Genomic DNA, 13,765 nt, shown 5'->3' on the forward strand with positions numbered 1-13,765 from the left:
GAATTCCTCCATGACTTGTTCAAAGCCCTATATGATTTGGCCCCTACCTATCTCTTCAAGGTCATATTATACCACTTTATCCATATTCCAGCTATAGCAGTCTTTATGGTGTTTCTTGAAAAAGCCAAGTTCTTTCCTACTGTAGGATTTTTGCAATTGGAGTTTCCTTTAACTACAATACTCTGATCCTAAGTATTTCTATGGTTGGCTTTTTAAAATCACTGAGGTCTCAGCACAAATGTTAGCTCTTCAGAGGGCCCTTCCTTAACCAATCAATCTAAAGCAACTTCTTCCCCAGTATCTCTCTTACGTCATACTGCTTACTTCTTCACTACACTTAACATTATTCAAAATTTCCCTGTTCATATCTTCTTTCACTAAATTTTAAGTTCCATGAGAACAGGAATCTTGCCATTGTTTCTTACCACTGTATTCAGAATAAAGGCAAGACAGTAAATTCCTTAAAGATCATTATTGGATGTCTGTTCCTGAGTCACTCAACCTCTCTCACATTTGCAAATTTACTAGTACTAAACTTAGCTCTGTATCCAGGCAATACAAAGGCGAAGAAGGCATGGCTCCTTGAGGATCTCATCCATTCATCCCTTCAACAGATCTTTACTGAATGCATATACTAATATACATATTATATACAGTTCCAGGTACTGTTTAATTTATGTCTAGTTCTCTCCTCAGTAAAATGGAGCTTTGCTAACCAACTCCAACTCACATAAGTGTATAAACAGGATGAGTATGAAAATAATGTTCAAAATGAGATGAAGCATATACATGTCATTTATATAGTACTGTTAATGCGCTTGCCTCTTTCCTTTTGTCTGGTAATGGGCAGGAGCTCGTGGCAAGAGACAGCCAACTGATAAAAACCGCTATATAAATTTTGTTACTCACAGAAGGCAATAAATACGAATGCCCTTTTCACAGGCACATAGTGACTACACCATTTGGGGTCATTAATTCTTTAGCTGTGATAGAAACAAGTGTTAATTTTTCACAGTGTTGTTGCACAAGTAATCATTCTATTTACCCTTAAGGAAAATTAGGGAGTACTCAGGTCAATTGCTCCTTTCTATCATACCATCTAATTTTTCATAGGCCCTAAGGCACACAGAGAGGGGTGTCAGGGACCTGATATGGGCCTGCAGAGCTCTTATGACTCCTGAATGATGTACTGGACACATGGTACCTGTGCAATAACCGTCCTTAATCCTTCAAAAGCACTGATCGAAAAGGCTTTTCCTTTGTGATAAAGCTAACAGAAATCATCCGGGGACGAAGGACCTGAGAGGTGGGCAGGTTAGGGAGGAAAGCCTTCCCGGGATAAGCAACTAGTCCTGGAACACACCTCCAGTCCCAGGAGCATGTGAAGGTTCATGTGCAGATATTCACGATGTGTACAACGGTGTGCTTTTAATAAAATTAATTTTGCGGTCAGTCTTGAGTGACCGACCTCTTTTTTCTTACTTGCGAGTTACCTGTAAAGTGAGAAAAACAGAGGAGGAAGGAAAATAAAGGAAAAATAAAGAAGAGATGTGGGATGAGGAAGTAAAGAAACGAGTCAGGGGGAGGAGAGAAGAAGGTGTGCGGCTGTTTCCCCAGCCTCTGGCAAAGGAGCCCCTGTACGCTCCGAAGCAGGAGGAAAGGGGTTCCTTGAGCCTGCAGAGAGGGAAGGACTGCGCGAGGCGAGGGGCCAGGACTGCCCAAGGGCCTGGAAAGGGAGAAAGTTGAGAAAAATGGACCGTACCTACAATTCCTTCAGCATCCCTCGCTCCCCCGGGAGTGGCCCTGCCGCCCAGCAACCGCCGCGTGGACCACGCGCCGCGCCGCGTGGAGGACAGCGGCGGGAACCAGGATCCGGTCAGGGCGGCGGGGCGGGGGCCTGGGCGGGGCTGACAGCGTGGGCGGGGCCGACGGCGTGGGCGGGGCCGACGGCGTGGGCGGGGCTGACGGCGTGGGCGGAGCGTGGGCGGGGCCGACGGCGTGGGCGGGGCCGACAGCGGGGGCGGGGCCTGGCGGCGGGGGCGGGGCTAGTGGCGCCAGCGCCTGTCAGTGCCCTGGGGGGCGCTCTGGCCTGCGGAGGTGAGGGTTTGGGGGTTCCCCGGGACCCACTGGTGTGCTTTCCGTCTGTTCGACCCTTTCCTTTTCACGTCTTTTGTGAACATTGACCTGTTGGGTTGTCAAAGTCCAGGGACAGGGTTGACATCACAGGGCCCTTCAGCCAAAAAGCACCGCCAGGGGCTGCACGTGCCAGAAGTGACTTGTCACAACTTGCATCATGTTTCCCCATAAGTCAGCTTAAATATAGTGCAATTGTAAAAGAGAATAGTCCCTGGGGTTAATTAAGACTGTCTGGGCTCAAATTTCAGCACTGCCACTTTATAGATATGGAACGACAGACAAATACATAATAGGCTCTCTGGGCTTCAGTTTTCTCTTTTGCAAAGGATGTGGTTGGTGGTGGTGTGAGAAAAATTAATTGATACAAGTGTCTGGAACAGGGCTTGTAGAAAGCAAATACTCACTGTCCTGTTAGTATAAAACAGGTTAGCATAACCCCCCTCCCCTTTTTCTTTCCTCCACATGAAATCTTATGTGGAGAGACCTTCATATTAAATGAAAGCAGAACTACTCCAGTTGAGGGTGGGGGCTCCTAGAAGCTTTGGGTTCTTAGTCCTAAACCTCCTTTAATGGAATCTCCAAGTGTCCTAAAAGAGGAAAACCAGTTATTGGAGAGAGTCCAAACTGTTTAGAAAAACAGCTTTTTTCTAACTTTGCTCCCGATACTCCAAACTTCAACTCCCCACACTCTATCCCTTTTTTGCCTACCTTATTTTTTTTTTAAAGTACTTCTTCTTTTTCCTTTTTTTGGGGGGGTGGGGGGGAGAGAGAGAGAGAGAACACATGTGAGAGGGAATGGAAGTGTGCCAGAGGGAAAGGGAGAGAGAATCCCAAGCAGGCTCCAGGCCCAGCAGGAGCCCTAGGAGGAGCTTGATTCCCATGACCTTGAGATCATGACCTCAACTGAAATCAAGAGCAGGTCATATAATGGATTGAGCCTCCCAGGAGCCCCTAAAGTTATTCTATCAAAAGTGTTCTTGGGGCTCCTGGGTGGCTCCATGGTTGAGCCTCTGCCTTTGGCTCAGGGTGTGATCCTGGGGTTGAGTCCTGCATCAGGCTCCCTACCAGGAGTCTGCTTCTCCTTCTGCCTATGTCTCGGTTTCTCTCTCTTCTCTGTGTCTCTCATGAATAGATAAATAAAATCTTTTTTTTTTTTTTTTAGGCGTTCTCCTTCCCCTTTTCTTATTTGTCCTTTAAAATCTGACTTAAGTTACAACTCTTTCTTGGGTGATCAAATACAAAAATTCTCCTTCATCTTCAGCATGGCATAGGCATCTCAACAAGGATTGGAAGTCATTTTCTTCCTTGTTTTAGGAGAGTAGACAAGATTTTTTGTGATTATAGAGTTAGGGAAATGCTTTGTTCTCATGGTAGGGAAGGGAAAAGCAGGGTACTGGTGTCAGTACAAATGGTAGAACTGGGAAGGAAGGCTTTTGAGAGGAGTCTGATGGCCTCCAGCACACTGCTCTGTGCTCCAGATGCAAGAAACGACTGGATAGTTTAGTGCTTTAGGGCACATCAACAAGTGGTGTTTTGGAATTCTCATCAGAACAGAAGGCTCAAGGCAGATTTAATTTGTGTTCATCAACTAAAACCTGTATTACTTGCTCCTAAAATAGTGCAAAACAATTCTCACCTGTTACAAAGAACCACATAAATTATTCATACAGAAATAGAACATTCTGAAACATTTCAAAAATGTCCTTTATTTAAAGATAACAGTGATGAAAATTTAATAAGGGTTTAAAAAACATCAATGTCGTTTCTTATAAAAACTCAATAGTAACTTAAAAATTATTAAGTTGATTATATTTGCAACCATTTAACTGAAAGCAAAACACTTTTGACGAATGAGAACCTTATTAATGACAGCATTTTTCACTAAGTTTGACATGATGAAATAGCTTAAAAAATCCTCTATATAAATGATTCTGTACTTTGGGAAGCAATAAATTGCTATTGCTAGTAATAAAAATAGAAATGTGGTCAATGATCTACTTGGTACAATTTAACTGCCAATTTTCTTTTCCAGTCCTGTCACTAATTCTCTTCATCATCCTTAAGTGCCAATTATTTACTATATTCCAGGCTTTTCTATTTCAAACTTTTCTAATATGCCCGCCCTCGATCTAGTTGTTTCCTTTTTCACCTTACTCTCTAATATTAATCCATCAATTCAAATTGAAGGTCCAATTCAAGTTTTGCCTCCTTCAGGAAATTTTGCTCACTTAGAACACTTTTGAATCATTCATTTGGATTACAGCTGTTTGTAAATACCTTGTTTCCATTTAAGACTCTTGAAGGCGAGTATCATATTTCATTCATATCTGTTTTCTTCACAGTCTCAGTTTCCCACTAGAATTCAAATTCCATTAAACAGAGCCCTCACACATCTTGGTTATCACTGTATTCCTCAGCATTTAGCATAATGGCTGGCACACAGTAAGCATATTATAAGTGCATTTTGAGTGAGTGACTAAATGGATTTTAAAACATAAGCTCCATGAAGGCAAGGATTTGTCTGTTTTATTACCAGGTGAATGAATGATTATTTGGAAGGCTCAGTATTCTTTATATACAACAAAAGTACTTCAATATGTATATTTCACAGAAGTCAAATACAAAGTATTTATGTTGCCTTTCACCTAATTCAGTGGATGATGTATCTTTCTGAAAATAAGACATCCCCTAAAACTGCAAGAGCAAAATATAAAAGAACCAAAATAAAATGGTTGTTTACATTAAGAGAAGTTTCAGTTTTGTTCCTTGTACTTTTCTGTGTTCTAAATTTTCTGCAATGAAAATGTCTTCTTTTTGCAATCAGGAAAAAATAATACTATTTTTAAAGAATGGAAAGGATGAGATCATTTGCAAATGTGTGGCTGAGGAAACTTTAAGGACACCCGAGTCCAAACAAGGTTATTTGGAGTAAATACCAGAGAAAAAAATATTGGAATGTGAAAATAACTTAGAGCTGAAATCTCATCAGCTTGCCAGAATAAAATAAAATAAGATAAAATAAAATCCTCACAGGGAGAGATGGATGGCACTGACCATAGGAAAAAAAGGACACTGTAGAACAAGTGCTTATAGTGATTTTTTTTTTTTTTAGCAGTGTCCTTAGTAGTGTCACATTCTTGCTGTGAACTGTTTTCCCCCAAATTCATATGTTGAAGCCTTAATCCCCAATGTGATCTTATGTGGAGATGGGGCCTTTGGAGTTAATTAGGTTTAGATGAGGTCATGAGGGTGAGGCCCTCATGATGGGATTAGTGTCTTTGTAAGAAAAGATACCAGAGCATTTACATACACCCCACCACTACCCTGGACCCCATTCTCATCTCTTTCCCTACTATGTGAGGACATAACAAGAAGGAGGCCAAAGCAAACTAGGAAGAGAGCCCTTATCAGAACCTGATTATGCTAATACCCTCATGTTGGCCTTCCATCCTTCAGAACTATGAGAAATAAATGTTTGTGTTTAAGTCACTTAGTTTATGGTACTTTGTTAGAGCTGCCCAAGCAGACTAAGACAGAGCAAGTAGACTAAGATCTTAACTGTTATATGGCAAGTAGTTTTCTTTTCTTTTCTTTTTTTTTAAAGATTTTATTTTTTCATAGAGACACACAGAGAGAGAGAGAGGCAGAGACACAGGCAGAGGGAGAAGCAGGCTCCACGCAGGGAGCCTGACGCGGGACTTGATCCCGGGTCTCCAGGATCACACCCCGGGCTGCAAGAGGCGCTAAACCGCTGCGCCACCGGGTCTGCCCGGCAAGTAGTTTTCTGTACTGGAAGAGGATCCCCTCAGTGATTCAGTCAATACATGTTTATTAAATGCCTATTGTGTTTCATGCCCCGTGCAAAGTACTGAGGACAAAGATTACCAAGACAAGGCTCTCACCCCTAAGGAGCTGACTTCATAGGAAACAAGCATATAAACAAATTGAAAAAGGGCTGTAAGTGCTTTGACAGAAGTATGTATGGAGTACATACATCCCTTTTTCAGAGACTCAGAGGTTGGAGTAATTGTTCCTATCTATGGTTGAGTTGGGGAAGTTTGGTTGGCTTGAGTCAACACTGTATCATGCTAACTCTGAGTTCGTCAACCAAGTCAACAGCTGTGGCTCACAATGTGGTGATAAACCAGAGACTTCAATGGTGAGCTCTGCACAGGCCCATATGGGACAGTTACAGAGATTTAGATGGTGGCCACCTACCGAGGAAAGGGAGAACAGAACTTGCTGCATACTCTCCACAATGAAACAGGCTATTGGCAGCAGCTGAATGGCCTCTTCCACCACTTCTACACTGAATTTCCACTTCTCATTCTTCTTTGGGTTCTTGAATACTTATAACAACATTCTCATTTACCTATATTAACTGTATTTTGTATAAGTTAACAAGCATTCAAAGCCTGTTTCTTTGACAAAAACTACTAGAAAATGTGGGACCTAGCATTAAATGCAGCACCCTTCTGTGTTGCATGGGTTTTTCTGTCTCAGTCTTCATCCCTCACATCCTAGCCAAGACTCTACTTTCTCTGGAAACCGTACCTAAACTGCACCACCCCTGGATTGGGTGGGTATTCCTGTTATGAGCCCCCTAACACTCCCGTATTTCCTGCATCATAGAACTTAATTATACTGTTTTGAAATGTCTTATTTAATTGTCTCCTCTATCAGACTGTCAGATCCTTAAGGACAGAAACAGTAACAGTTCTGAGGATGAGCCTAGGTATTCCTAAGCTTTCACTAAGTATTTGTTGAATGAATCTGGTTTTAAAGCCTATAAAAGGAGAGGACCAGATGAGCATTAGGTTTATGTCGCTACCACCAAGGTGTACCTAACCAATTAAGTTTAGTTTGAAATATCCATCTGATTTTTGGTATAAATTAACCCAATCCAAATAAAGAGCATATACTATAAGGAGGGCATTCGATGCAATGAGCACTGAGTGTTATACTATATGTTGACAAATTGAATTTACATTTTTTTAAAAAGGGAAAAAAATAAAGAGCATAAACTAGAAGAAAGCGCAGTACCAAAGCATAACTAAAGTCAAGTTAATGTAAAAATTAAGCTGTTATAGCTTCATATTATGTTAGCTTAATAAAAATTAAGCTGGTTTTGAACAGAGGTGAAAGTCATGGAGAAAGGGTCTGGAAGGTAGTCTAAGGTCAAGAGAGGAATGGACAGGCTTCATACAGATCAGCTTAGTAGGATCAGAATATTTAGAATCGATTCATTTAACACATATATTTAATGTTTACTTCAAAATTAGACTGAACTTTGGAATCTAGATTAAAGAGTTTAGATGAGATATGAGTAATAAATGCTTCAGGTATACATACACCATGAGAAAAGCTGTGTACTATATTCAAACATGATTATTCTAGCAACTGCGCAGGAGTCGCCTTAGTGTCAAGAAGAACTTAAATGTGATGCACAAAAGCAGAGACGGTCTGTTGAATAAGTGGGATAAAATGTGATCTATGTAGAGAAGTCTTTTCTTTTTTTAAAGATTTTTATTTATTTATTCATGAGAGACCAGAGGGAGAGAGAGGCAGGGATATAGGCAGAGGGAGAAGCAGGCAGCTCCCTGTGGGGAGCCGGATGTGGGACTTGATCCTGGGATTCCAGGATCACACCCTGAGCCGGAGGCAAACACTGAACCACTGAGCCACCCAGGGATCCCATAAGTCTTTCTTTACTATCTTTTCACAGGCATGCCACAGTGTCTTGCCACAGAAATCACTCTTTGGGTTTAAGGTACAATCTGTAGAAAGCCTCTTAACATGCAAGATTATGCTACTAAGTGATGGTAACACTCAATACAGTGGTACTCCTATCTCCCAAATCTGATCTTTCCTTCCTCCTAGGAATCTCACTAAAAAATGGTTAGTAGGAGGCAATACTTTGAGACTTCCTCAGAGCTGGGTGTTGTCATCACTAGTAGAATGCAAAAGGAGAGATGTGGCCAAATTCCATATCACTTCCTCAAAAATAAATTGCTTGCCTTGGATTGCCCCCTCCACTTCCTGAAGTCTAGAAAGGAGACATGGGAGAGATTCACCTTTAACCTACATCTTAAACTAGGGCTTACTGCATGTCAGAGCCTCAAGATAGAAGGACATGGATCTATGAGCAGACTCATGAGTCAAGTAATCCCATTAGCATCAACCAGTCAGTCAGTTTCATGAGAGGGAAATAAATTTCTATTCTGAGTACTGTATTTTTTGTTTCTTCATTATAGCAGCTTGCCTTACCCTAATTAATATTATGTTGATAAGTCTAGCATAGATTTGTAAATTAACTATCTCTTACAAAGACAAGAGGAAGAGCCCAAAGATGTGGTTCACAAGAAACAAGTAAGAAAGGGCTGAATCAGGGCACTCCTTAGGGGAAGGCAAACTCAGATGAACTACTAAAATGGGAGACTCTTGTGTTGCCTCCTCAGAGAGAGGGTAAGGTCTTTTGATATCTAGATATGTGCAAGAGGAAGAACCAATGAAGACACTTCGCATACTTGAAAATTTTGGTGGGACGGTTACGATAATTCACAGAAAGGTAGCAAGAAAGGTAGAAATGGAGAAGAGACTGACTGGGACAGGAAGTAGGGGTAGAAACTGATGATGGGTTGCGTTATAGTATTTAAAAAGAAAAAAGAGGAGCCAAAAACATTTCAAGGCATGACTAGTCAGGTGACCATTAATCATGAAACTATGACAATAACAGTAAGTTAGAACAAGCTATTGGCTAGTAGAACAGGACACTGAACTTGATCTTTTCCATGTTGATTTTAAATTGTGGTAGTACATTTTAGTGTATATGTCCCTAAACAAATTAAGATACATGATGAAGACATGTATTTGGGGGAAAAAAAAAACAAAAACGGTCAAGAAATCAGGTTGGAGATGTAGAATATTACGATCCACATAGAAGGATAATGGCTAAAAATGCTCCTTAAAGAAACAGCCACACTTTTGGTTCTTTTACATTTAAAGTGTGAATATTACATATCACAATATGCATCTAGATTACATAGCCTCTGCTAATTGGTAAAAGTAGCTGCTAGAAGCTTTCTGATCATTATATATTCAACATTCTCTCTTTTCACCTCTAAACTTGTATAGAAGTCTCTTCGTGAACTTCTTCACCATTATTTCGATGTTCAGCTTTCTGGAGAAGCCTGGGGCCCAGCAAACCAATGAGTAGACTTCCAATTGGGGCTGTGATGATGATGGACAAAAATGCCACTGTCAACACATCCATTCCGTATTCTTCTAACTGTCTCTCTCCATGTGATCTTGCTGTGTCCAAAGCCACAGATCCTATGGCAGCCTATAAAAGTTTAAAGGTAACATTGTAAACATAAGACAAGTGCATGGAGAAAAGGTAAATTATTTTGTCATTGCAATAACAAATTGCTTATTCTTTTGCTCAGCTAAGAAAGTTACACTAGTCTTCTTTCAAAGTATACTGCAGTGAGTTTTGATTGTCTGAAAATGCTCCCTGCCCTTGCTTGGGGGAAAGCATAATGATTCATATGTACCTATTTGCATAAGGCAGAGTTACAAAAATATCAGGAAAATATAATTTAAAACACAAGGCAAATATTGACTTATGATATTAATTAACTATGACATGATCCCATTTACTAAATTCCCCCTGAGTAAAGATGAAAGCTACTAAAGCTATTAGTCATCTCATTCTTTCATCTTTGGTAATTTCAAAGTAAGAAAACATAAGATGAAAAAATTCAGTAATACCGAAAGATGGTGAAGTTCTGAATGTAAAAAACAAAATTAAAAACAAAAAGACCCATAAGAATATGTACTGCTTTTAGAGACTGTTTTTTTTTTTTTTTTAGAGACTGTTTTTTTAAAAATATTTATTTATTTATTCATGAGACACACACACACACACACACACACAGAGAGAGAGAGAGAGAGAGAGAGAGAGAGAGGCAGAGACATAGGCAGAGGGAGAAGCAGGCTCCTGAGCCAAAGGCAGATGCTCAACCACTGAGCCACTCAGGCGTCCCTAGAGACTAATTGTTAAACATTAGGGAACTTGAAAATGTGAGATATCTTCAAAAGTTGAAGTTAATCTTATTAGGTATTTGGTTAATTTTTGCCTCAGGAGTTGGCAAAATGTTTTATTTAAGATTTATCTTTTAGAAAGTCTCATGAAAACTTGTTTTCTTTTATAGGCAAAACACAATATTATCAGTGCACATGGCAAAATAATATAGTAAACAATCTGATTATTCCCTTATTCTACAGAACACAATGTTAGCCTCTAGAACGATGAAACAGGAAAGAAAATATCATGTGCATGAGACGCATGGCAGAGACTACTAATTGCCCACAAGTATCTGAATACACTCTTCTATAATAGAACTCTTCAGTTTCAGCTGGTCACATTGCTGTACAAATAGAGAGTTTTTTAAGCCTTCTTTACAACTAGCTGAAGCTATGTATCTATGTTCTAGCCACTGAGAGGTGAGAAGAAGTGATAAATGCTACTAGTAGCCTGTTCTGGAAAGAAATCAACACGTGAACTTTTTTCTCCCCACCCCTCTGTAAGAAATGGTGAAAGGTGGACTCATGGATGGAAGACACACACTGAGGGTAATGGTCACCCTGCCAGCTCTGGATTGCCCAGAGAATTTATTGAGGACTTTCAGTTATAGCAGGTTACCTTGTACCATAGCTAATACAACATTTCAAGAATTCTTGGCAGGAATTGCACATATTATGATGTGTGTTTGTATGCATGTATGTTTTGGGGTTTGTATGCATGCTGAGTTGTGATTTAAAAAATATTTTTAAATATTTTATTCATTCATTAGAAAGAAAGAGACAGAGAGACAGAGAGAGGGCATGAGCAGGGGAGGCAGAGGGAGAAACAGACTCCCCACTGAGAGAGGAGCCCAAGTTGGTGCTTGATCCCAGGACCCCGAGATCATGATCTGAGCCAAAGGCAGACACTTAATGGATTGAGTCACCTGATGTCCCAATATATTTCTTACAGTATTACATGATTTAAAAAGTTTGAAAAACACTAAAGTAGAATAAGTATGTAAGAAAGTTTTGTTTCTTGTGCAGTGACAAAAAGAGAAAAAAAAAGTACAATACTTCACAGTACATACATTATTCAACACATTCTAGATAATATTTTCTTATTTTAAATTGGCTTTGATAGCAGGAGAGTGCCACGTCTCAAATTTTAATGTTTCAAAACACATTTTTCATACTAAAGCTATTAGAGTGATTATTTTGATATTTACCCACTAAGGTTACCAAAGGTAGTGAGGAAGCTGAAGGCACTCTGAGGGAGAAACTCTTCTACTTATTGTACTACTAACCTCACGGTATTCTTATCCAGTGTCTCAGACTTCTTTGAAAGTCTGTTGGAAATGAAAACAACTCTGGAATAATGCCATAGCCCACAGCCATACAAAATCTGGCATATAGTTACACAGCATAAATATCCCTAAAGCTTCCTAAATTAAAAACATCTGATTTGGGGGTGTTTGGGTGGCTTAGTTGGTTAAGCATCCAATTCTTGATTTCAGCTCAGGTCATGATCTCAGGGTCATAAGACTGAGCTCCATCTTGGGCTCTGCACTCAGCGGGGAGTCTACTTGAGATTTTCTTTCTCCCTCTCCTTTTGCCTCTGCCACCCCCAAAATAAATAAGTCTTTAAAAAAAAATCTGATTTTCATTTCATGAAACAGAGATTTGCATGTTTAAACAATTGCAAAATAATCAGGGAGGAGACAGTTAAATCTTGTTTGCTATAATTAGTTTGAAAATAAAGACTATAATCAGAAATATACTACATTTACAACAAATAATAATCTATATAGTTTTAATTTCATTAGTAATGAAATTCTACCAAATACATGATTAATAATTTCAAGCACATATCTGTTCATGCTTATTCATTATAGTGAACAATTTTGGGGTCAATGTATGTGATTGATACATTTGACAACAGGTTTAGCTAGTTTGAAAAATTTATTATCAACCAATAATCTAGGAAATCAATAACGTATTTCCTCAGTTTTTTTTTTTAAGATTTTATTTATTTATTCATGAGAGACACACACAGAGAGAGGTAGAGCCATAGGCAGAGGGAGAAGCAGGCTCCCCGGGGGGAGCCTGATGTGGGACTTGATCTCAGGGTCATGGGATCACTACCTGAGCCAAAGGCAGACACTCAACCACTGAGCCACCCAGGTGTCCCTCCCTGGTTTTTAAAAAATCTTTCTCCTTTATATATAAAGGCTGTAGTCAGGCATAACAGATTATCTATCATACATTGAAATATCTCCAAATACTAAGATGGTCCATGCTATTTCTGTTTCACTCTCTTTTTGGAAGATACTAAAATGAAAAGAGTTAACAGCTATTTCTCTGGGTGATTTAAAGGGCTCTGACTGATGAAAATTCCAAACTCTTCCTGTGGCTACTGATTTCTAGTTAGTGTAGGGAATTCTCAGATTTTTAGTTGACTTCAATAAAGCTGATGATCTAGATAAATTTAAATAAGCCATCATATTTAGGAAATCAATATGCCCAAAATAAAACTTTTAAAGAGTAGATTAGTATAAACCTTTTCATAAATCAAACTTAGATTAAATTTTTTCCTAATGTAATTATTAGGAAAAAATTTGAATAAGCCCTCTTATTCAAAATTTCAAGGTATCATATAGACATAGGAGTTAAAATGCTAAGCCATCCTATCATCTTTACCTGGACTGTGGCCTTCGGAAGCCATGCAAAAGAAATAAATATCTTTTCCTTTATATTAAAGCCAGCAAAACACACCATCAGAAAGGTAGTCAAAATTCGTATCAATACTGCAATGCCCAGGACGCCAACACAAAGGCCTGCAAGAAATGCTTTCTTTTTAGACATAATAAAATAGTGAGAGAGAAACTGAATTTCATGGTTGTTGATTCAAAATACTATCAATTGCAATTATCTAAATATATCAAAAAATTAAGAAGACAAAAATAGGCATAATTTATCAAAATGGCAATAACAAACTATTTGTTTAAAAGAAGGTATTTTTCCTAGATTAAATCAGAAATTAATTAAACATATTTGATATATATTATAAAGGAGATTTGAATGTTATTTCTCTTATGCTTTACAGCAAGAACCAAACTTTTTTTCTGTGTGTTAATTCAACATGAATTTATTAAATAACTATGCATGACAGCATTTGGACTAGATATTGGGTATACAAAAATGTATAATGTACAGACTTTGTTTGCCTCTGTAAGCTTCAAAGCTGGAGGAAAAAAGAAATATAAACAATGAATACTATAGTACTATAGGGTAAGTGCAGTATGAACATACTGATAAGAGGTCACAGAAGAGGAAAAAGTTGGTATTTTCATCAAAATGGTTGAGAATTCTTTACAGAGTATAAACCCGAGGTGATATGAAAAATATTTATTAGCCAGTATGGAAGCAATCAGCCAGAACTGGCGGGGGACTGACCAATCAGAATAGACACTGGCAGTCTACACCTGTTTCACCATATTGGTGTATACACTGACTGCCCATTAGCCAGGTTGACACAGCTACTTTATTCCATCCTTTAGAATCC

General features: G+C 39.0%; 2 protein-coding genes and 1 long non-coding RNA gene across 12 annotated transcripts in view; 1 reads left to right on the plus strand and 2 right to left on the minus strand.

The window, feature by feature from the left end:
- SLC9B1 (solute carrier family 9 member B1) overlaps positions 1–1,903 on the minus strand; it is a 61,601-nt gene extending 59,698 nt beyond the window's left edge. For 3 of the 7 annotated variants that reach the window (XM_072810472.1, XM_072810475.1, XM_072810471.1), the window contains exons 1-2: positions 1,763–1,892; positions 1,364–1,493 (exon numbers count right to left, since the gene is read on the minus strand). The gene's annotated coding sequence lies outside the window, so the exon portion shown is untranslated. Of the gene's footprint in view, positions 1–1,363; positions 1,494–1,762 lie in introns of all 7 variants that reach the window. The other 4 variants (XM_072810476.1, XM_072810470.1, XM_072810469.1 and 1 more) reach the window with 3 other exon arrangements.
- LOC140623800 (uncharacterized) overlaps positions 1–13,765 on the plus strand; it is an 86,561-nt gene that overhangs the window by 28,143 nt on the left and 44,653 nt on the right. The window lies entirely within an intron of this gene.
- The window catches only part of SLC9B2 (solute carrier family 9 member B2), a 63,894-nt gene continuing 54,738 nt past the window's right edge, over positions 4,610–13,765 (minus strand). For 3 of the 4 annotated variants that reach the window (XM_072810478.1, XM_072810477.1, XM_072810479.1), the window contains 2 exons: positions 12,901–13,037; positions 4,610–9,478 (listed from right to left, as the gene is read on the minus strand). In XM_072810478.1, coding sequence (XP_072666579.1) covers positions 9,257–9,478; positions 12,901–13,037 — 359 coding nt within the window. In that variant the 3' untranslated portion in view covers positions 4,610–9,256. The remainder of the gene's footprint in view (positions 9,479–12,900; positions 13,038–13,765) is intronic. The other variant, XM_072810480.1, reaches the window with a different exon arrangement.

The sequence above is a fragment of the Canis lupus genome, chromosome 33 (genome assembly GCF_048164855.1).
Source record: "Canis lupus baileyi chromosome 33, mCanLup2.hap1, whole genome shotgun sequence".
NCBI lineage: Eukaryota > Metazoa > Chordata > Mammalia > Carnivora > Canidae > Canis > Canis lupus.